At 47.8% G+C, this 22,352-nt stretch overlaps 1 protein-coding gene across 3 annotated transcripts in view; it reads left to right on the top strand.

Annotated features, from left to right (window-relative positions):
• Nucleotides 1-22,352, top strand: part of STEAP3 (STEAP3 metalloreductase) — a 51,782-nt gene that overhangs the window by 12,060 nt on the left and 17,370 nt on the right. For all 3 annotated transcript variants that reach the window (XM_086349762.1, XM_086349765.1, XM_086349768.1), the window contains 2 exons: nt 17,930-18,429; nt 20,057-20,584. In XM_086349762.1, coding sequence (XP_086205888.1) covers nt 17,930-18,429; nt 20,057-20,584 — 1,028 coding nt within the window. The remainder of the gene's footprint in view (nt 1-17,929; nt 18,430-20,056; nt 20,585-22,352) is intronic.

The following is a 22,352-nucleotide window of genomic DNA, read 5'->3' as shown; positions in this document are numbered from 1 at the left end:
CACTAAGCCAATGACAACCACAGTGATTGCAATAAATTACCCCCTGCAGCAATTGGTAAATTGCCATTTTCTGCAGCCATTATGTTTGGCTTTGTATCTGAGAAGTAAAGGCAGCTCTCTCTCTCTCTCTCTCTCACACACACTCACTCCTGTGGTGAGGCAGTCTGCCCTGCGTTGGATGACATTTATTCATTTTATGTATCCTGGGTTCTGCTGGCTGTCCTGCCTCAGTTCCTGTAGCAAAGAGACTTGAGTCTGAGCCACTAATTATCACCAGTGAGGTTTCCTCCCTAAACAGGAAGTATCAGGCCAGAGCCATTCGCTCGCAGTGCACTCTGAAACCAAGCATCAGTCACTATCCCGTTCACTCCCTGCAGCCAGGAACCAGAGTGCAGGCTGAGGCAGTGGCAGCCCAGCTGTCCAAGCCCCTGGCAGTCCCATGCCTTCTGAGCATCTGCCTGAGTTCTGTGTTCCAAGCCAAAGTCAGGCAGCTTACGGGTCAGGGGGAGACTCCAGGGAGAACGGGTGGCCAGATCACAGTGGGGCTGTCAGGGGACGCGTGCATCAGATCCTCGCATCGGCCTGTCGTGGGTGAGTCTGGTTATAGGGTGCAGAGCCACATGGCCTGGGCAGCATGTGGGGCCCTCTCTCCAGCCCCTTCAATCCTGGGCTGCTTGAGTGTACCCAGCATCTCGGGGAGCCCCTGTTTTAGAACTGGCACCAAAGAGTATCATCTGGTGATCTTGCCAAAATGGGAAATCTTATCATCTGCACATTAAGTCATAAACCTTTTCAAAGTAAAGGGTTCAAGGATTTATCACACACAGTGCCTTCAGTTAATGTGAGCACTGGCTTTGTGGGCTCTGGTGTGTTAAAAAAAAAAAAAAGGTTAATGTTTATGATATATTTTTGTGGAAGGCAGGTCCATTTGGGAATTGTAAATTTTACTTATTAGTAACCACTTCTGGGTTGCTTTATCAGAGAACTGCTGCTGTAAGTAGTCCAACCGGATTTTTTTAGAATGTTTCAAAAATCTAAATGTTTGTAAAAAGCCCTATAAATTTTTCATTCACTTCTGTTTTGCAGGCAGTGTGGTGATAAACCTCTCTTTTCTGTCCAACCAAACTTGCATATATGTCTTTGTGTGTGTACAGGGTTGTGTGTGCACGCATGTGCACGCACTCCTGCTTTCTGTTATTCTCTTCTGTAGGAACTTCTCGGCCTTCCTTTTAAAAATATAATGATTTTTTAATGATGTCTAAATAATGATTCCAGGCAGTATTACAAGAAATCTAACAGTAAAATGTTTGTTAGAGTCCATCAGAAAGGGAAAATGCCCTCAGAAAAAAAATAGAAACGCACCAATTAGATGTGTGTGTCTGTGACCCAGCTTTTAAACCTGTACTTGAGATGGCATCTTCTATGCTGTCTCCTGTCAGGTCAGCTGTGGGGGTTTGGGGGGGCGGGCAACTGGACACAGGTAGATTCTCCTTCTTACCCCCTGGACCCCTCAACCTGAGATCAGGGAGGGAGGGCCAGTGCTGCTGTGGTTTAGAATCTAGGACAGAGGGCAGCCCTGGATCCGCAGAAACAACTTGAGAATGAGGTTGGAAAGTATGGGTTTGAGCAGCTCAGCTGGGCAGAGGGAGAGCAGAGAGGAAGCCAAGCCACCTCAGAGCCCCATGTAGACCAGACGACTGGCTATTACTCACACCCATGTGAATGAGCAGGACTGGACGGGGCTGGGGTAAGAGCCACTTAGGGGCCTTCAGGAAGTCCTGACTTGACGTCAGCTTTCTCATCTGTAAAATGGAAGCAGTGATACCCTGAGTGTACAAGTCCACAGTTAAAGTCTCTCCACTGTGTGAGTCAGACCCCACCTCATCGTCGCTTCTTTGACTCCTGATTGTTGGTGATGTGGCATGTGCCAGACACTTGCTGGGTACTGGGCTGTGACTTCCCAGCTGCATCTCAGTAGGGAAGGGCTGGCGGACCTCATAGCCCTGGGGAGACCCAGATTTCTACATGCCGTGGCTTTAGGGGCAGTCATGTGGAGGGAAGAAGGAACTAGGGGACTTCCCTGAAAACCGTATCTATTTGCATAACAAGTAGCCGGCTTTGTACTTATTGTCTCTTTCAGATTTATAAAATGGGAAAGATTTTGTCGGAGGTGTATTCACTTTACCAGACTGGGAAATGTGAATTATTCATATCAAAGTGTATTCATTTTAATATTAACATTAGCACATGGGGAAGGGCGATGGAGATTTAAGGAGGCTAGGAACTCTACCACCATCCACCCCTTGGGCCTCTCAAAGAAAGTTCCTACCATTATATGCTGGTTCCATCCTGTTAGCATGCTGCAGGGAGCCAAGGGGACCAGGGGAGGGAGGTTAATCCTGCCTCGAAGAGGAGGTAGGGTGAGGGCTTCACAGAGGAATGGCCTTTCTGCTGGACTTTGAATTTTGTCATTTTGAAGGAAAAGACTTTTCAGGCACAAAGATTAAGTCTATGACTTGATCGGGAAAAAGCATGAGGAAGGATGTCCAGAGTCAAGACCATAGGCCAGGTGGGTCTTGATTGGGAAAAGCCAAGGAATTCATCTGCCAGAAGCCACAGCTGTGCCTCACCTGCCCCAGGTACTGTTCCCTGATGGAGAGGGCAGATCGCTCTGAATGGTTGCCACCTCCTGGCTCAGAGATTCATGGACCCTGGAGCCATTGGCCCAGCATCCCTGAAGCCTCCTTCCCTGGGTTTGTCCTTACCAGGCTGCACCCTAATGTGTCTCAGATGTGGTGTTTGATTTCCTACTTTGGCCAGAGTTGCACGAGCTGAACTGCATCATTCTGTTTCTTTGCAGTGTGTGAGTGCAGCTATGCATTGGTCTTCTGTGTTACTAAGTTCATCGAACAGTGAAATGTCTGGCCAGTTCTAACAGTATAAGCAAGCTACAGTAGGACTTCAAAACTCATCATGTGATTTAATCCCCTCTGGGCAGAGGAGGACCCCAGCTAGGTGCTGGGGTGAACAGCCAGGGCTCATTCCCAAGCACACTCTGCCCTCGGGCACAGAATCTAGCAGTTAAGTCATCCAAACCACAAACATTGATTGAGCACCTACATGGTGCTAGGCCCCAGACCAGATGCTAGAGACACAGAAATGAGTCCAAAGCGGCCCCTAGTCTGGCGGGGTGATAAACGAGCAAACCGGTATGTGTGGTCAATGGTAATGTGACAGGAGTGCAGACTGAGTCACGGAGCACAAGGTGCCCTGTCCTTCAGGGCCCAGGAGGAAGCCAGAAGGTGCTCCCAGGACCTCCCGGACCAGTTCTTTGAGCTCTCAGAGACTTCTAACAAAAGTCAGAGTTCTGTGTGGAGCTGGCCTGTGGCAGGTGGTTGGGATGGAGTGGCGTGACAACCATCCCCACACAGAGCAGTTGGAGAGTGAAGGCTGAGTCCCACTGTCCCTAAGAGTTCAGAGGAAGAGGCCCCTGAGGGTCAGTTTCAGGCACCCCAGAGGCTTTCTGGAGAAGGTGGCCCATCAGCTGGGCAAAGCCAGGAAACATGCACCCCAAACCCAAGAATCTGGCCATGTGAGGCAGGCTGAGCTGCTTGGCCAAAGTCTGGGGACCTGCCCTTTCCCTTCCTCTATACTCCCCAGGGGCAGGGGAGCCCCCAGGGCCAGGTGGGCCCATTTCTGGATGTGCAAAGGTACATCATGGCAAGGGGAAAGGGTGGAGGCAGCAACCAGCCACAAGACCCATCTGGCCCCAGGAGTTGCAGCACCAAGTGTCCCTGGAAAGCGAGAAGCCATCCAACCCCCATCGCTGAGGCAGCAGATTTCACTTGCCGCTGCCTGACAGCCTCCAACCTGGCTGGCTTAACCGGTCCATAGGGAGCTGGCTGCCTCCACATGCCAGCACCCTGACCTCACTGGGCAGAGGCAAGTGTTCCTCCCTGGCTCCCACAGTGCTGGGCACGCCCTCATTCAAGCACTTTTCTCCTGGCCATGGGGTGTAGCCGATCTTTCCCCTAAGAGCCTCAAGAGGACAAACCGTCTTTTTAGCCACCTGCCAGAACACCTGGAGAAGGAAATGGCAACCCACTCCAGTATTCTTACCTAGAGAATCCCATGGACAGGGGAGCCTGGTGGGCTGCTGTCCATAGGGTTGCACAGAGTTGGACACAACTGAAGCGACTTAGCAGCAGCAGCAGCCAGAATGCCTGCTAGGTACGCAGTGGGTATTCAGACCAGGGTTGGCAGGACCAACCTTTACGTAAAACCACACAGGATGTGCACTGCACAACTCCAGAGGGCACTGTTCGCATGGATCGCAATGTAAACAGTGCCCCTGGGGTTGTGAGCACAGGGCCCCTTGCTAGCATCTTCCCTGCTTTGCGCCACTGGCCTTGGTGCTGACCACCGGGACTTCCTCCCTCCCCCTTGCAAGCAGCACTGACCACCCTCCTGCCTCTATGCTGACGGTGGGTAGTGATGAACTGTGCAAGTGAGCATTTCCTCCAGGCCTGGCTGTCAAATCCTAGTGAAAGAATACATGGATATGGGTATGACTTCAGGCCATCTGAATTCTTGGTCCTTCAGGAAACTAAGTCTTCTGGGGAGATCACCCCAGTTGATGTGTTGGGGGCTCCTGGGTCCACAGGATCCGTGTGGTCTCCTGGTTTCACTACTCTCTTCTCCCTCAGTGGGAGAGGTGACCCCCTGCAGTGGGCCTGGTGACCCACACACAGTCCGGGGAGGGGGCCATGGGAGCAGTTTGCCTGGAGGGTTCACCTCATTGGCTGAGTGGGCAATACCACTATAGCCTTGACCGCCTTCTCTTTACCAGAAAGAGCCAGCTTTGGGAGGCCAAAGTGTGTGCAGGGATGGGGTGCACCTGGCCCTCAAGACTGAAAGGAGTATAAGAAGAGTTAATGATACCTGGAGTCCTGGGGGTCAGGGAGGCTTAATGAAGGAGTGGCCTAAAGGCTAGGCCTGACTATAAGAATTCAAGGAAGAAGTCAGATCGGAAGTGGTTCTTACATGCAAGTAATTCATTAATTCACTTGCCCCTCACACAGACCTTTTGTGAGCATCTGCTGCAGTGTTTTTAGCCTGTGGTCCTAGGACCAGTAGCATCAAAAATCCTGGGGATGCCGCCCAGCAGTAGGTTTTTGCTTTTGTTTTTGGCCTCGTGGCACTTGAGATCATTTGTTGCAGAGCACGGACTCTCTAGTTGTGGTGTGCAGGCTCAGCAGTGGCAGCTCCTGGGCTTAGTTCCTCCGTGGCATGTGGGATCTTAGTTCCCCTGAGCAGGGATTGAACTCGCGTCCTCTGCTTTGAAAGACTGATTCTTAACCACTGGACCACCAGGGAAGTCCTGCTCAGCAGTATGGTTTCTTTTTTTTAATACATATATAGTTTTATTAATTTGTTTGTTTTTGACCATGCTAGGTCTCTGTTGTTTCCCTGGCTTTTCCGTAGTTGTGGTGTACGGGCTTCTCGTTGCGGTGGCTTCTCACTGAGGAGCACAGGCTCTAGGGCTCAGGCTTCAGTAATCACAGCACGTGGGCTCAGTAGTTGTAGTAGAATATGGGCTTAGTTGCTCCATGGCATGTGGGATCTTCCTGGATCGGGGGTTGAAACCCATGTTCCCTGCATTGGCAGGCAGACTCTTCACCATGGAGCCACCAGGGAAGTCCCACCCAGCAGTATGTTTTACCAAGCCCTCCAGATGACTCAAGTGTAGCTCAGGATTGACCTAATACATGCAAGGCACTGGGCTAAGTGCTGGGACTACAGAAGTGAATTTGACTGTTCTTGCCCTTGGAGTCTGGGGAGGACAAAGGCAGGAAAGAGAGATCCTGTCAGTGCAAAAGGGCTGTTCTCAAAGAGCATGAAGGCAGAGTGGCTGCTGGTGGGGTTTGATCTAGGAGCTGGGGTTGCTGGTAAGGGCTGCTGGTGGCCTGTCAACACCAGTGTCTTGAGCTCCATCCCTGGGAGGGAGCCTGGTGCTGAGACTAGCAAAGCCCGGTCCCTTGGTGCCCTGCCCCTGACCACCAGCCTCTCTCCACTGTACCCCTCCCTGCTCAACTACCCCCTGTTACTTCTTCCTGAGCCCCAAAGAGCAGCATGACTTTTCCTCCAATTGTCTTAGTGAGAAGTGTGTGCAGATATCCAGACCATTACCTCAGAGCGTATTTTCAGAAAACTTTAGAGTAAAATTTTCCATTCAGCAGAGAACACCATTTATTGATTTAGGTGCATTTATTTCTGCTTTACACAGATCAAAGGTTTTTAAAAATCCTAGGCAGAGAGGAACAACATGAAACTCATATGAGTTCTAACAGGCTCAGATTGTGGCACTTTGCTACCTCCTATAATCCTTACTATGTTTCATTAAAGTAAGTGACATCACTCCATTGTACAGATGAAGAAACTGAGGCTCAGAGAGGTAAAGTGACTTGCCAAGCCCACCCAGCTCGTAAGTGGTACAGCTGAAATATAACCCCATAACTGCCTGTGTTCTTGCTGGCCCACTTTGCATTTTCCTAAGGTGACTGATCCTGAGTAAATCCAAATGTTTTACAAGACCACACTCTGCTAGGCAACCTCCCAATGACCACTGATGGCTCTCAGGGGCCGATCTTCTGCCTAATTAAGGAAGGGATGAGTTTGGTGGGGAAAGATGAATGTGTTGGACCTAATGCAGGCAGATTGGCAACTGTGTGCTAGTTTCCAGCTGCAGGTCCTTATATAAACCCTCAGCCACTATGAGGAGCCGATGATGCCTGCCTGTCCCCACTCACTGGAACACACGTGCCCTATTCGCTGACCCATCCCAGGAGCTGGTAGGTGAGCCTCAGGCCTTAGCGCCCTTCCTTGCAGGCCATCCACTGTGGCTCTGGAACAGCTGTCTGCTGACATGGGGTGGAATGCAGAGAAGCAGTTGTGTGGGCAAAAGCTGCAAGGCCCATTCAGAAGCAAAGAGGACTGTTTAGCCCATGGTACTATCTGCCTTTGGGGCTTCCGAGGTGGCTGAGTGGTAAAGAATCGCCTGCAATGCAGGAGACATGGGGTTGATCCCTGGGTCAGATCCCCTGGAGAAGGAAATGGCAACTCAGTTCAGTATTCTTGCCTAGGAAATTCCATGGACAGAGGAGCCTGGTGAGCTACAGCCCATGGGGACGCAGAGAGTCAGACACAACTGAGCGACTAAACAACAGCAACCATCTCCCCTACAGCAGTAGTTAATAGTGTTGATTACATAAGCCTCACTTTTCTACATGTCCTGGGGCTTAGAAACCTCAAATTTTGGGAACAACTAGGAGATAACTTGGGAAGGTTGCAGAATCACCAACACTGATGTCACAAAATCCATGCATTAACTCATGAGCAGTCCTTAAACTCTCACCAAAGCATGTTTGCTCTTAGTTTACACATAGTAACAGGCTGTGTAGTGTCTCAGGTTTTTTTGTAACAACTTTATTGAGCTATAATTCGTGTACTATATAATTCATCCATTTAAAGTAAGCCACCCAGTGGTTTTTTAGTATATGCACAGAGCTGTACACCCATCACCACAATCAATTTTAGAACGTTTTCATCACTCCAAAAAGAAACCCTGTACCAGTGAGCAGTCACTCTTCATTTTCCCCAACCCCGTACCCCCCGCCCCCAACCTTAGTTCCTGGCAGCCTCTCATCTACTTTCTGTCTCTGTAGACTTGCCTGTTTCTAGGCATTTCATATAAATGGAATCATACAGTATGTGGCCTTTTGAGACTGGTTCCTTTCATTTAACATAATATTCTCCAAGTTCATAATGTTGTCGTGTGTATTAGTTCTTCATTCCTTTTCACTATGAATGTTATTCCGCTGTGTGCATGAACCACGTTTTGTTTATGCATTCATGAGTGGCGGCCATTGGGGTGTTTCCTCTGGGTTTATTGTGAATGTGCTACTGGGAACATTGGTGCACACATTTGTGTGTGTATATATGCTTTCATTTTTCTAGGGTATCTGTGTTCCTACAAGTGGGATTGCTGGAGTATATAGAAACTCTGTTTAAATTTCTGAGGAACCTCCAGGCTCTCTTCTCCAGCGGCTGTACCACTTTACTTCCCCAATAGCAGTGGATGGGGGTTTTGATTTCTCTATATCCCCACCAACAATTTTTATCTTTGTCTCCCTCTTTTTTTTTTGGTTAAGTCATCCTGCTGCTGCTGCTAAGTCTCTTCAGTTGTGTCCGACTCTGTGTGACTCCATAGACGGCAGCCCACCAGGCTCCCCCATCCCTGGGATTCTCCAGGCAAGAACACTGGAGTGGGTTGCCATTTCCTTCTCCAATGCACGAGAGTGAAAGGTGAAAGTGAAGTTGTTCAGTCGTGTCCGACTCTTAGCGACCCCATGGACTGCAGCCTACCTGGCTCCTCCATCCATGGGATTTTCCAGGCAAGAGTACTGGAGTGGGGTGCCATTTCCTTCTCCAATGCATGAAAGTGAAAAGTGAAAGTGAAGTTTCGCAGTCATGTCTGACTCTTTGCAACTCCACGGACTGCAGCCCACCAGGCTCCTCCGTCCATGGGATTTTCCAGGCAAGAGTACTGGAGTGGATATAAAGTGATACCTCATGGTTTTCTTGATAATTTGCTTTTCCATGGGGGCTGATCATGTTGAGCATCTTTTTGTGTGTTTCTTGAAAACCAGTATATCTTTGGAGAAATGTCTACTCAAATCCTTTGCCCAATTTTATATAGGCTGTCTTTTTAATATTGAGCTCTAAGAGTTCTTTATATACTTAGAAACAAGCCCCTCATTGGATATATGGCTTGCAAAATTGCCCTGTCATTCTGTGGGTTGTCCTTTCACTGTCTTGATAGTGCGTCGTCTGTATTTCTTGTCCACAGCCAATTAGCAGGATCTTGGAGGGCTTTAATTAAGAGGCAAGCAGGCTGACAGCTGTGATAAATGTCCTGCCAGTGAGGGAGGAGGTAAGCCTATAACACAGTTCTATAAAAGCAAGACGAGACTCAGGAACATCCCTTCTTGCGGCTCAGGTTGATCTCTGGGTTCTGGGTGAGGATGTGCTTGCCTTCTCTCGAAACAGGCACTGCATTTTGGAGGGATTTCTGCCCCCAAAGGACAAATAGAGTAAGTTTTGAAGCTGGAAGCTCCTGTGACATGTATCTCTAGTCACAAATATGCATGGAACATCTGCAATGTTTCAGGCACAAGGCTGGGTTTTAGAAGTCGGGTCATGGAACAAGCATGGTGATCTCTACCTTCTCAAAGTTGACTGGGGCAAGGCATGGGGACGCCAACAGACAAGGACCTAGAGAAGCCCCCTAGGTCCCTAACCACAGGCAAAGCCCAGGTGTGTACCAGGCTCAGCTAATCCATGCCCACTGAGGGAAGCCAGGCGGTGTTCCACCATTTCACATGAGGAAACTGAAGGAACTTGTCCATGTCTACTTGTGAGGAAATTGTCAGGATGGAACCTAGAGTTTCAGCCTCTGAGAGCCATGATCTTCATCTCTATGCTTTTTTAGTCTTTTTTTTTAAGTTCTGGGTAAGAATTTGCATTTTCATTTATGACTTGCCAGCTCCCGGGTGCTGGCTGTGGACACATATGCCCTTTGCCCCAGGGCCACGAGCTATCTGTGGATCCCTGCTCTTCAGCTCCTGGGCCTTTTCTTACACAGGCTCATCTTTCTAGAAGGCTTTACTGAGCTCAATTGCACATCTTTCAAGGCTCAGCTCAGGCCCACCTCCTGCAGGAAGCTGCCCAGCTGCCCTGTCTGTAGGCAGGGTCCTCTCCCAGGGGACCGTGTTCAGTTGCCTCTTGTGCATGTCACTCCGTGGGGACCCCAGTGTCTGGAGGGTGTGAACTTCCCCAGGGGTTGTCAGGGATCATCCCTGGGAGTGGGAAGAAAACTTAGAGCTTCTGTTTGTTTTTAAATTTTTAGCCTTATCTCTTTACATTTATGTGTGTTTATATATGATTTATTCTGTATATAACATTAGAGTGCACAAGTCATACTAAAATATACTTAATTTATAAATAAATAGAGCAGTTCTGGTTTGATCCCTGGGTCGGGAAGATCCCCTGGAGGAGGGCATGGCAACCCACGCCAGTATTCTTGCCTGGAGAATCCCATGGACAGAGGAGCCTGGCGGGCTACAGTCCATGGGGTCACAAAGAGTCAGACATGACTGAAGTGACTTAGCACAGCACATACATAGAATTACAGGAATGTAAGCCCCCCAGATTTAATGTTAAAATTTTAAAATAAAGCTCAAACACAACTGTGGGCCACTTGAGGGCAAGAATTGTGCCATATTCCTCTTGCAGTCCATGAGGCCAGAAATGTTAGCTAAGTTAGCCTCTGCCCTGGGGGTGGAGGGGGTGGCATCCCAGGTGGCCTGCAGACCCTCCAGCTGCAGGGTGCCAAGCTGGCACCCCCGCCCCCACCCACATCCAGCCCCAAAGCAGTGCCTTCGTGGCTGCAGCCTGCTTCAGCCCCTGGGATCTGACGGGCGTGTGCCGCCCGTGTGGAAGGGACTGCAGCGCTGTCCATGCCCTGACTGCCCACCTCTGAAGGCCTGTCTGAGAGCAGACAGAAGCTGGCAGGCAGGCCTGTGGGCCAGGCCTGGCTCCCAGCCACAAACAACCCATGTTGTGGCCCTGCCAGGAAGGAGGAGTGGCAAGCAGGGCAGAGACCCAGAGGGGACTGGGAACTGAGGTTTGTGCCAGTTCCTGCACAACCAGGCCTGCATGTTGTTCCGTCCACAGTTTGAGAAGGGGAGGCGGGAAGGTGTGTATGTGCAGGCCGCAGGCCCTAGCTGCCCCCACCCAGCTGCAATTTGATCCCCTCCCTCCACCTCCCCCAGATCTGTAAATAGAATAGCAGGGGAGCCAGGGCCCAGGCAGGGTTAGGCCCTCTCACCTTTGGGTCACATGGACAGGCAACAGGGGCTCCGCCAGACCTTTGGGGCCTCCAGGATCCTACCACATGCCCTGCTCTTGCCAGCATCATGCCAGCTGCAGGCCTCATGCTGGGCACTGGGAGGGCCGAAGAATTCTGAAAGGCCCGTGAAACTCTTCAGAGGAGAGTACACATAGATACACACACACACACACGTACATGTACACGCAGCACCAGTCAGAAAAGGTGGCTCTGAGCTCTTGTTAACTAATTTTATGCTCACAACAGTCCTTGGAGAAAGATGCAATTTGTGTCCCCATTTTAAAGGTGAGAGGACTAAAGTGCAGAAGCACCTGGGTGGTGAGCAATGGGCGTGGCTATGATCAGAACCTGGCACCTCTGCCCAGGTGGCTGGCCTTTTCCTGTCCCGAGGACCAGATTTTGGACGCAAGAAGCACTTTGGAGGTGTTTCATGTTTAGTTCCCATTTACCCTGAGGCTCAAAGCAGGGCCACTGAGGACGATAAGTCTGGATGTTTAATAGGTCCCTAGATGTTCCAATGTTTCCGGGTCAGTTCAGGGCAAAACTGGGACCAGCCCCAGGTCCCCCAGTCCGGGGCTGTGGCTTCCCTCAGCTTCAGCTGTGTCACCTCAGATCCCTGACGGGAAGCAAATACAAATGAGGTTCTGAGCAGTGAAGCCTGAGTGCCAGCCCTGAACACTTCCTCCCACCTCGTGATGCTAAGTCTGGGGATAAACACAGACAGGATTCCAAGTCCAGACCTCACTGACTTCTCTTTGGGCTGGTTCATGTTTACTGTGAGGCTGTCGATCACTCGGAGCTCTTCAAGGACCAGCAGAGGCTGTGTGTGCCATAATGTTGTCGTTGGCTGCCCCTTTGGAAGCCGTATCCCTTCTTTTCCTGCATCACCCAACACACACACAGACACATGCAATTATAAACCACTGGAGAGTGGGGAGTGTTTCTTATTCATCTTTATGCTCCCAAGAGTGTTTAGCACATGGTAATTGCTCAGGAGATGGGAAGGAGAAGGGGAGAGCAAAGCCAGAGGAAAGGCTTCTGTTCATGAGGGGACCTGCTTGGGATCCTCCAAATCATTAGCAAACATGAAGGTGACCTGGAGGCCTCAGTGTGGTGACTCTCCCTCCCATAGGAACAAAGCCTGCTCTGGCGCCGGTGTCTCCAGGTGGCTGGAGCAGGGACTGGGGAGACCCCAGGGAAAGCTGGGCCATAGGGAAAGCTGGAGTCCCTAGAGAGGGATGTACAGTTATCTTGGCCCAAATCCCTGATGCTAGCCTGGGAATCTAAGGTCGCCTGAAAAGCCCCTGTCACCACTCACCCCTCTTCCTCAGGTGCAGAGGCACTGGGTGGGTCACTGCATCCTTCCATCACCTCATCCCTGCTGCTGGGACAGTGCTGGCACCCAGGGTCTGCTTCATCACCAGAGCCGCCATCCACCCAGTGCTGGCTTAAGTGCTGAGAGAGCACTGTTCTGGATGCTTAACACATATTGGTTTCTTCAGGGCTACAACCCCCCCATAATGTGTGCTGTTATCAACTGTAGTCACCATGGTGTTCATTAGATCTCCCAAACATACTCATAACTGAAAGTTTCTACCCTTAGGCCAATATCTCTCCATTTCTCCTGGTCACCGGTCTACTCTCTACTTCTAAGTTGGGGTTTTTCAGAACCACATATAATTGGGGTCATGCAGTATTTGTCTTCTGTATTTGGTTTATTCCACTTAGCATAATGTCCTCCGGGTTCATTATATTGATGCAAATATCAAGATTTCCTTCTTTTTTTAAGGTTGAATAATATTCCATTGTACTCATACACCATATTTTCATTATCCTTCATCCACGGACAGACACTGAGGTTGTTTCCATATCTTGTCTACTACAAATTATGCTGCAATAAACATGGGGTACAGATCTCTCCAAGAGAGTGATTTTCTTTCCTTTGGTAAATATCCAGTAGTAGTGTGCTGGAGCATCTGGTAGTTCTATTTTTAATATTTTGAGGAGTCACTGTGCTGTTTTCCACAATGGCTGTATGAATTTACATTCCTACTAGCAATGCATCAGTTCAGTTTAGTCGCTCAGTTGTGTCTGACTCTTTGCGACCCCGTGAATTGCAGCACGCCAGGCCTCCCTGTCCATCACCAACCCCCAGAAGGGTTCTCTTTTCTCTACATGTGTGCCAACACTTACTATCTTTTGACTTTTTGACACTAGTCATCCTAACAGGTATGAGGTTTTGATTTACATTTTCCTGATTAGTGATGTTAAGTATTTGTTGACCATTTGTATGTCTTCCTTAGCAAAATGTCTGTTAATTCCTTTGCATTTTTAATTGGATTACTTGGGTTTTTACTATTGAGTTGTATGATTTCCTTAAATATTTTAGAAATTAACCCCTTAATGGATATGATTTACAAATGTTTTCTTCCATTCCATAGATTACCTTTTCATGTTGTTGACTGTTGATTCTTCCTTTGCTGTGCAAAAACTTTTTAGTTTGATATAGTCAAACTCAATTTTTTTGTTTTTACTTCTGATCTTTGTACTTTTGGTGTCAAATCTAAATGAAGTCATTGACAAGACCAATGTCAAGGAGCTTTTTCCCAAGTTTTTTTCTAGGACAGTAATACAGTTTCAGGTCTTGTTTTTTTTTTTTTTTTTTTTTTTTTTTTTGAGTGTGAGTCTTTAATCCATTTTGAGTTGATTTTTCTGTATGATATGAGATATGGGTCCACTTTCATTCTTTTCCATAAGGATGTCCAGTTTTTCCAAAGCCATTTATTGAAGAGATTGTCCTTTCCCTATTGCATATTCTTGACCATATATGCATGGGTTTATTTCTGGGTTGGCTATTCTGTTTTGGTTTATGTCTGTTTTATGTCAGTAATATATTGTTTTAATTACTAAAGTTTTGTAATATAATTTGAAATCAGGAAGTACGATGCTTCCAGCTTTGTTCTTCTTGCTCAAGATTGCTCTGGTTATTTCAGATCTTTTATGGTTCTGTATGAATCTTAGTATTTTTTTTTTCTATATCTGAAAAATGTCATTGGAATTTTTGTATAGATTGCTATGAATCTGAAAGTCTTTTAATTTATTAGCATCTTCTTCAATTTCTTTCATCAGTGTTCCATAGTTTTAAGTGTACAGATCTTTCCCCTCCTTGGTTAAATTTATTCCAAAGTATTTTATTCTTTAAAAAATATTTATTTATTTGTTTTATTTGGCTGCATTGGGTCTTAGTTGCAGTACACATGGGATCTTTTGTTGTGGCAAATGGGCTTAGTTGCCCCAAGGCATGTGGGATCTTAGTTCTCTGACCAGGGATCAACCCAGCACTCCCTGCACTGGGAGGCAGATTCTTAACCACTGGACCACCAGGGAAGTCCTTGTTAATGGTGCTGTATGGGGCTGTGAAGAAAGCTGAGCGCCGAAGAATGGATGCTTTTGAACTGTGGTGTTGGAGAAGACTCTTGAGAGTCCCTTGGACTGCAAGGAGATCCAACCAGTCCCACCTAAAGAAGATCAGTCCTGGGTGTTCATTGGAAGGACTGATGCTAAAGCTGAAACTCCAATACTTTGGCCACCTCATGCGAAGAGTTGACTCATTGGAAAAGACCCTGATGCTGGGAGGGATTGGGGGCAGGAGGAGAAGGGACGACAGAGGATGAAATGGCTGGATGACATCACCAACTCGATGGACATGAGTTTGAGTGAACTCCGGGAGTTGGTGATGGACAGGGCGGCCTGGCGTGCTGCCATTCATGGGGTCACAAAGAGCCGGACACGACTGAGCGACTGAACTGAACTGAACTGATGGGACTGTTTAGTGCATTCCTTTTTCAGATAGTTCATTGTTGGTATATATACAGCTTATTTTTGCATGTTGATTTTCTATCCTGCAGCTTCACTGGATTAATTTCTTAGTTTTAATAGTTTTTTGGTGGTGTCTTTAGAGTTTTCTATGTATAAGATCATGTCAACTGTAAAGAAAGACAATTTTATTTCTTCCCTACCAATCTGGATGTCTTTTGTTCTTTTTCTTGTCTGATTGCTCTAACTAGGACTTCCACTACTATGTTGAGTAGAAGTGGCCAGGAGTGGGCATCCTTGTATTGTCTCTGATGACTTAGAGGAAAAGCTTTCAGCTTCTCATGATTGAGTATGATGTACGTGTGAGCTTGTCATGTATGGCCTTTATTATACTGAAGTACATTCCTAGTTCTGTATCTAACTTGTTGAGAGTTTTTATCATGAAAGAATGTTCACTTTTGTTAAATGTTTTTTCTGCATCTATTGAGATGATCGGATTAATTTCATCCCTCATTCTTTCATTATGGTACATCACATTTAAAGGTTTGCCTATGTTGAACCATCCTGGCATCCCAGGGATAAATCCCACTTTGATCGTGGTGTAGGATCCTTTTAATGTGCTGCTGAATTCAATTTCTTAGTGTTTCATTGAGGATTTTTGCATCTATGTTCATCAGGGATATTGGCCTGTAATTTCCTTCTCTTGTACTGTCCTTATCTGGCTTTAGTATTAGAGTAATGATAGCATCATAAAGTGAGCTTGGAAGTGTTCCTTTCTCTTCAGTTTTTTTGAAGAGTGAGGAAAGGATTAGCATTAACTTGTCAGGAAATCTCTGGAAGAATTCACCAGTGAAGCCATCCAGTCCTAGGCCTTTCTTTGTTGGGAGAGGCTTTGGGGTCTTTTTGTTTGTTTGTTTGTTTGCTTATTATTTTAAAATAGTCACAATAAATCCATTTTATTTTAAAATAGTGAGATATTTTCAGGAAAATGATATTTTCCAAAACAAAAAGTAATGCGAACAGAGGCATTGTTTTATATTTTTTAATATCTCCTTAAGGGCTGGCTTAATATGAAAGAGCCGGATTCTCATGTTTCTGCATTCACTGTGGGGCAATATTTGATTAAAATATATGAAGAAAATCCAGCCTCACAGAGACATGTAGTTAGGAAAGGGAAGAGTGTCTTAGTAACTTCTTTATCATTATAGATATTCTTCTTTGATTCAGCATCTATCTAGTCAGCTAAGTCAGAGAGTTTTTTAAATCACTGATTCAATCTCCTTACTCATTACTGGCCTATTTAGATTTTTTATTTCATCATGAGTCAGTCTTGGTAGATAGTATGTTTTTAGGAATTTATCCATTTTTTTGGTGTTGTCCAATTTGTTGTCATATAATTGTCCATAATAGTCTCTTATAATCTTTTGTATTTCTGTGATGTCAGTTATAATGTCTCTTTCTTTTTTATTTTATTTGAATCTTTTTTTTTTTTCTTAGTGTATTAGCTAAAGGTTTGTCAATTTTATCTTTTCAGAATACCAGGTCTTCATTGATTTTTTTCTATTGTTTTTCTAGCTTTTGTTTCAATTATTCCCACTCTGATCTTTATTATTTCCTTCCGTTAACTTGGACTTTGTTGTTCTTTTTCTAGTTCCTTGAGATGTAAACTAAGTTGTTTTGAGATCTTTCTTTTTTCTTCATTTTGGCATTAAGCTATACTTTCCTCTTAGAGCTGCTTTTGCTTCACTTCACACTTTTTGGTATGTTATACTTCCATTTTTGCTTGCTTCAGATATTTTCTTTTTTAATTTCTCTTTTGATTCTTCCTCAGCTTATTGGTCATTCAGGAGTATGTTAATTTCCACATATTTGTGAATTTTCTAATTTTTCTCCTGTTACTGATTTCTAGTTTCATACCATTGTGGTCGGAAAAATACTTGATGTGATTTCAGCTTTTTAAAATCGTTAAGATGTGTCTTATGACCTAACATATGCTCTATTCTGTGACGTGTGAGGAGAATGTCTATCGTGCTGCTGTTGGATAGAATGTTCTCTATATATTTGTTGGGTTCATTGGGTCTAAGGTATAGTTCAAGTTCAATGTTTCCATGCTGACTTTTCTTATTTGTCTGATCCATCCATTACTGAAAGTGAGATAGTGAAGTCCCCTACTGTTATTGTTGCTATTTTCCCTTGGGGTATGTTAATATTTGCTTTATGTATTTAGGTGTTCTATCTACCATAATTTTAAATTAATGATGAGTTTAAATCATATTTGGAGAGCCCTTTCACAATTAAACTTGTGATGTGACATTGGTCATTATTGGTGACAAAGCTGCAGATAGGCCAATACTACTGTGCTGCTGCTTACATTCATACTGAAGAAAATAGCAACTTACAGCTAGAAGTCGGTGACAATTAAAACAAATAACTTTCCCACCCAAGTGTACTGTAAATTTGTAGCCCAAATTCAGGGGCCCAGTCTTAGGTCCCATTCACTGTCAAGTCCCACTCCAGTCCTATCCTCAGAGAGTAGAATTGTGGTGTTCGTTCGTTCATTCATTCAGTAAGCACTGAACACCAGCTCTGTGCCAGGCCTTGTGATAAATGGTAAGATCCACAGTCAAATAAGATGAAGTTGCTATCTTTAAGCTGCTCACTGTCTACTTAAGGAAGAGCATCAGAGATACCATTCCAAAATGCAGAGTGTAAACAAGCACAGGAACGCATCGTCTACCCTTCCTAGTAATCCGATAAACCCAATGATGCTGAGGTTGGGGTCACTCCCGGATACTAACACTGACTATTACATAATGCTTTTGAAAAGACATGCATAGCATTGATCATAGAAATTCCATACCCTTCTTTCCCAGCACACTCACTCTCACAAATTTGTACCAAACAAATAATTCAGGACAAAGGACAGAGTAGAATGCAGAGGTCCTTCCCTCTCCTCTTCTGGAATCTGTGAGCTCCTGAAGAAGGGGCTGGGACTTATTCAGCTTGTGCCCCCATGCTGGCACATATTAACACTGAAAGGTCTGCTGGGTGAATGTTGGACCATCATGCAGTTCTGATGGACAGAGAGGGAGCTGGTAGGAGGGGCAGTCCACAAGCTGACCAACTTCCTGTTTTCTCTTCTAGCCACCAGAACATCAGGAAAGATGGACAAGCCGCTCATCAGCCACCACCTGGTGGACAGTGATGGCAGCCTTGCTGAGGCCCCCAGTGAGGTTCCCAAAGTGGGCATCCTGGGCAGCGGGGACTTTGCTCGCTCCCTGGCCACCCGCCTGGTGGGCTCCGGCTTCAGTGTGGTGGTGGGGAGCCGCAACCCCAAACGCATGGCTGGGCTGTTCCCCTCAGCAGCACGAGTGACTCTCCAGGAGGAGGCGGTGGGCTCCCCGGAGGTCATCTTCGTGGCTATGTTCCGGGAACACTACTCCACATTGTGTGGCCTCAGTGACCAGCTGGCTGGCAAGATCCTGGTGGACGTGAGCAATCCCACAGAGCGGGAGCACCTGCAGCACCATCAGTCCAACGCTGAGTACCTGGCCTCCCTTTTCCCCACCTGTGCAGTGGTCAAGGCCTTCAATGTCATCTCTGCCTGGACCCTGCAGTCTGGTCCAAGGGATGGAAATAGGCAGGTAAGTGCTGGAGGAATGCCAGTCACCATAATAAATGTAAAAGGCTAAGTTTCATTGAAGGCCCTTGATGAACCAGGCTCTTCATGTACGTTATCTCAGCTCATCTCACATGACTGCAAAGTTCCATTTCGCAGAGTAGGGCAGTGTGGTGCAGAGTTGTTAATGAGCTTACTTACACCAGGTCCCATAACTTAGTGAGCTGGGGTTTGAACTGGAAATCCATGTTCTTCTATTGTAATTTGATTTCCAAGAAAATAAGGAGGAAAAGGTTGATGGCTTTCTTTTTACTATCTGGAGTCTAGAACAAGAGAGATTTTGCTTTTAGGATTGGACTTAGAAAGAAGAACCTGCGCCAGGTCCTGAGGAAGCAGGCAAGTCCCAAACTTTATCTCATCTATTCCAAGGGCTTCCAAGAACTGAGCAGATTTCTCAGAATAGTTAATAGCAGGTTTTTCTGGAAGTGGAAAAAGGCTCCAGAAACAGCCATTGCTGCATACAGTTGTTGGCAAGAGGGGCTCTAACCAAGACAAGATGGTTTTTAATGTCAAGAGGCCACCTGCACTTTCCTGAAGGAAGGATGCCAGGCTCCACGTGTGTATGAGACCCTCTTCCAATGAGTCCAGCTCAGATGGCTCCTCTGCCAACTCCATGCCAGGCTGTGGGAGAGCCCAAGGTACCCAGCCCCTCTAACTGGAGGGTCCTCTTTACAGCCTGCATCTTGGGACTCTCATATATGGACAGGCAATGGACAGTGGCTGAATGTAGAATAGCAGAGCCTGGAGGGAGCAGAACCAGCAGCTGGCTGGGGAAGCCTTTGAGGTCAGCTTTGGCCTCGGCCCTACCTCATGTCATCAGGCACAGAAAGGGCATTCCTTCTGAGACACAGAGGTGAGAACTGATGCTCCCAAACTTCAGTTTCCTCACCTGAAAAATGTGGACAGTAGTACCTACTTTCAGGCTTGTGGCAATGCTGAGGGATCACATGTGTTAAGCCTGGTACATAGTAGGTCCTGAGTCAGTGTTGGTAGAGCAGCTGACCACAGCAGTGTCAGCAAGACACATGGAGTGTTTGGGACCAGAGGACACCAGTGGACCTGCCTGGAGGCTCACAGAGGGGAGCAGTGGGCTACAAGGCAGGGGCTGACTTGTGGATTGCCTTGTGTGTTGGCTGAGAGCTGTAAGGGGCAAGAGGACATGGTCACAGAGGACACTTGTGGACTGAGGGATGGAGCTGCAGCCACAGCAGCACGTTCTTGGCCATATGCAAAGCCCAATAGCTGAGCAACCCTCAGGGCAGGCCAGAGTCCTCAAGGCACCTATTCCAAGGGCTCCTGGGGGCTGCCTAGATGGGTGTTCTGTGTGTGGATGCTGATGGCTATGAGCTGGGTGAGATGCTCACTGTTGAATGAGTGTTGGCCATTATCCTTGAGTAGTGGGCACTGCTGGGTCAGAGACTGGGAGACCACAGGGAAGAAAGGCCTCTGGCCTGGGAGTCAGGGCCACCTTCTGCTCCAGCTGTACCTTACCTGGCAGTTTCCTCGGCTATTCAGTGAGGAGTTTGGCCAGGAGGCTCTCTGAGGCCCCACCCAGGGACCCCATCTGATGCCTCCCACCTCCCTCCCCACAGGTGCCCATCTGCAGTGACCAGCCGGAAGCCAAGCGCACTGTCTTGGAGATGGTGAGGGCCATGGGCTTCACCCCTGTGGACATGGGGTCCCTGGCCTCAGCCCGGGAGGTGGAAGCCATGCCCCTGCGCCTCTTCCCAGGCTGGAAGGTGCCCGCCCTCCTGGCCCTGGGGCTCTTCATCTTCTTCTACGCCTACAACTTTGTCCGAGATGTGCTGGAGCCCTACGTGCAGGAGGGCAAGAACAAGTTCTACAAGCTCCCTGTGTTCGTGGTCAACACAACGCTGCCCTGCGTGGCCTACGTGCTGCTGTCGCTGGTGTACCTGCCCGGCGTGCTGGCAGCTGCCCTGCAGTTGCGCCGCGGCACCAAGTACCAACGCTTCCCCGACTGGCTGGACCACTGGCTGCAGCACCGCAAGCAGATCGGCCTGCTCAGTTTCTTCTGCGCTGCCCTGCACGCGCTCTACAGTCTCTGCCTGCCACTGCGCCGCTCCCACCGCTACGACTTGGTCAACCTGGCCGTCAAGCAGGTACGGCCCTCGTGAGTCGTCTCCTGCCAGTCATGGTACTGGGTGTCCCGTAGGTACAGTGCTCCACTTGTCATCTGCCAATTCTTCCCCATGGGACAGCTGTAAAGCATCTGCCTGCTGATGCAGGAGAAGGAGATGTGGAAATGTGGGTTGATCCCTGGTTGGAAAGATCCCCTGGAGTGGGGAATGGCACCCCACTCCAGTATTCTTGCCTGGAGAATCCCATGGACAGAGGAGCGTGGCGGGCTACGTACATGGGGTCACAAAAAGTCAGATATAACTGAGCACACATGCCTATGGCTAAGGAGGAAAAGAAAACTGTGGAGAAGGGTGGGGTGTGATTTTAAAGGGTGGTGTAGGAGACCTTGCTAAGTAGGTGATATGTGAGCACAGGTTGGAAGGAGAGGAGCTGCCTGGCACCTTTGAGGAACAGCAAGGAGGACCTCTTGGTGGAGCCCAGGGAGACAGTGGTGGCTGAGGCCTGGGAGGCTGAAGCCACACCAGAGAGGCCTTGAAGGCCAAGAAAGGGCTTTGGCCTTAGACTCTAAGCCAATGGAAGGTTTTGAGTAGAGGATTGATGATCCATCTGGGGTTTTAATTGGCTCACTCTGCTACCAGGTGGAGAAGCTAGAAGATCTTCTAACTTGATCAGATGAAGATGCTGGGAGACCAGTTAGGAGGCTGTGCAGAAACCCTGATGAGAGGCGATGGAGGCTTGGAATGGGGTGGGGGCAGCAGAGGGGCAAGAAGGTACTGAAGGCATGTTTTGAAGCCTGAGTACACAGGATTGCTGTAATAGACTTGGGATAGATGAGGTGCTCAGGTTCTCAGCCTGAGTACCAAGGGGGATGGAGTTACCATCATCTGAGATGGGGAAGGCTGCAGAAATATGTTTTTTGCGGGGGGCACAGTAATTATGCATTTAGGAAAGCCAGATGGTGCTCTTTTGCCATCAGGATTCCTGGGAATGCAGGGCCTTCAGCCCAAACCAAATAGCACCACAGGCAGCCTCCCCTGGCACCTATACCTACAGAAATAGGCCCCCTAGATGCTTCCTCCTGGTTTACAAACTCACAGGGCCTGATTCTGACTCCAAAGCTCAGGTCTGCAAGCAACACTGCTGTTCTTTATTTTCCTGAACCTGCTTGATTCTCCCTCTAGCCCTCAGCCTCTGGCCTGGTGTGTGGGTCCTACACACTCCAGGACACTTAAGTCACCCATTGAGACCCTTCTCATCTACCCCTGGTTCCAGCTGCAGTTTTGTTCTTGCTTGGGAAGCAGGGATCCTACTGAGGCTGTGCCCTCCCCAGGCACATCTGCCATGCAGCCATCCCCTCAGAGGCCTGGCCACTTCGCAGAGCAGGACTGTGGGGGCAAGGTGGGGCCGCTTCCTGGGAACCACAGACCTCAGCCCCTACTCACTTGGGTTCCTGCCTCCCTGCTCTCAGTTTCTCAAATGCCTTTGTCCTTCCCCACCCATGGACACCTGGCATCATTGCATCTGTAGGCTTGGGCTTTCATAAGAGAAAGTTGGAACCCAGACTTCAGGTGAAAAAGCAAGACACCTGCTGGCAACGAGAGAGAAAGAGAAAAATAATGGTCACACACTCTTTAAAAATAGCTTACTGTGTTCTAAGTAGCATTCTAAGAGCTTTACATACCCAGCATGAATTCATTTAGCTCTTATCTCTATAAAGTAGATGCTGTACTACCCTTATTTTACAGGTGATAAAACTGAGGCACAGAGAGTTTAAGTTACTTGGCCAAA

Source organism: Bos grunniens, chromosome 2, assembly GCF_055505025.1.
Source record: "Bos grunniens cultivar Pamir isolate PY7600 chromosome 2, Bosgru_T2T1.0, whole genome shotgun sequence".
NCBI classification, from domain to species: domain Eukaryota; kingdom Metazoa; phylum Chordata; class Mammalia; order Artiodactyla; family Bovidae; genus Bos; species Bos grunniens.
This window is presented reverse-complemented; position numbering and strand designations above follow the sequence as displayed.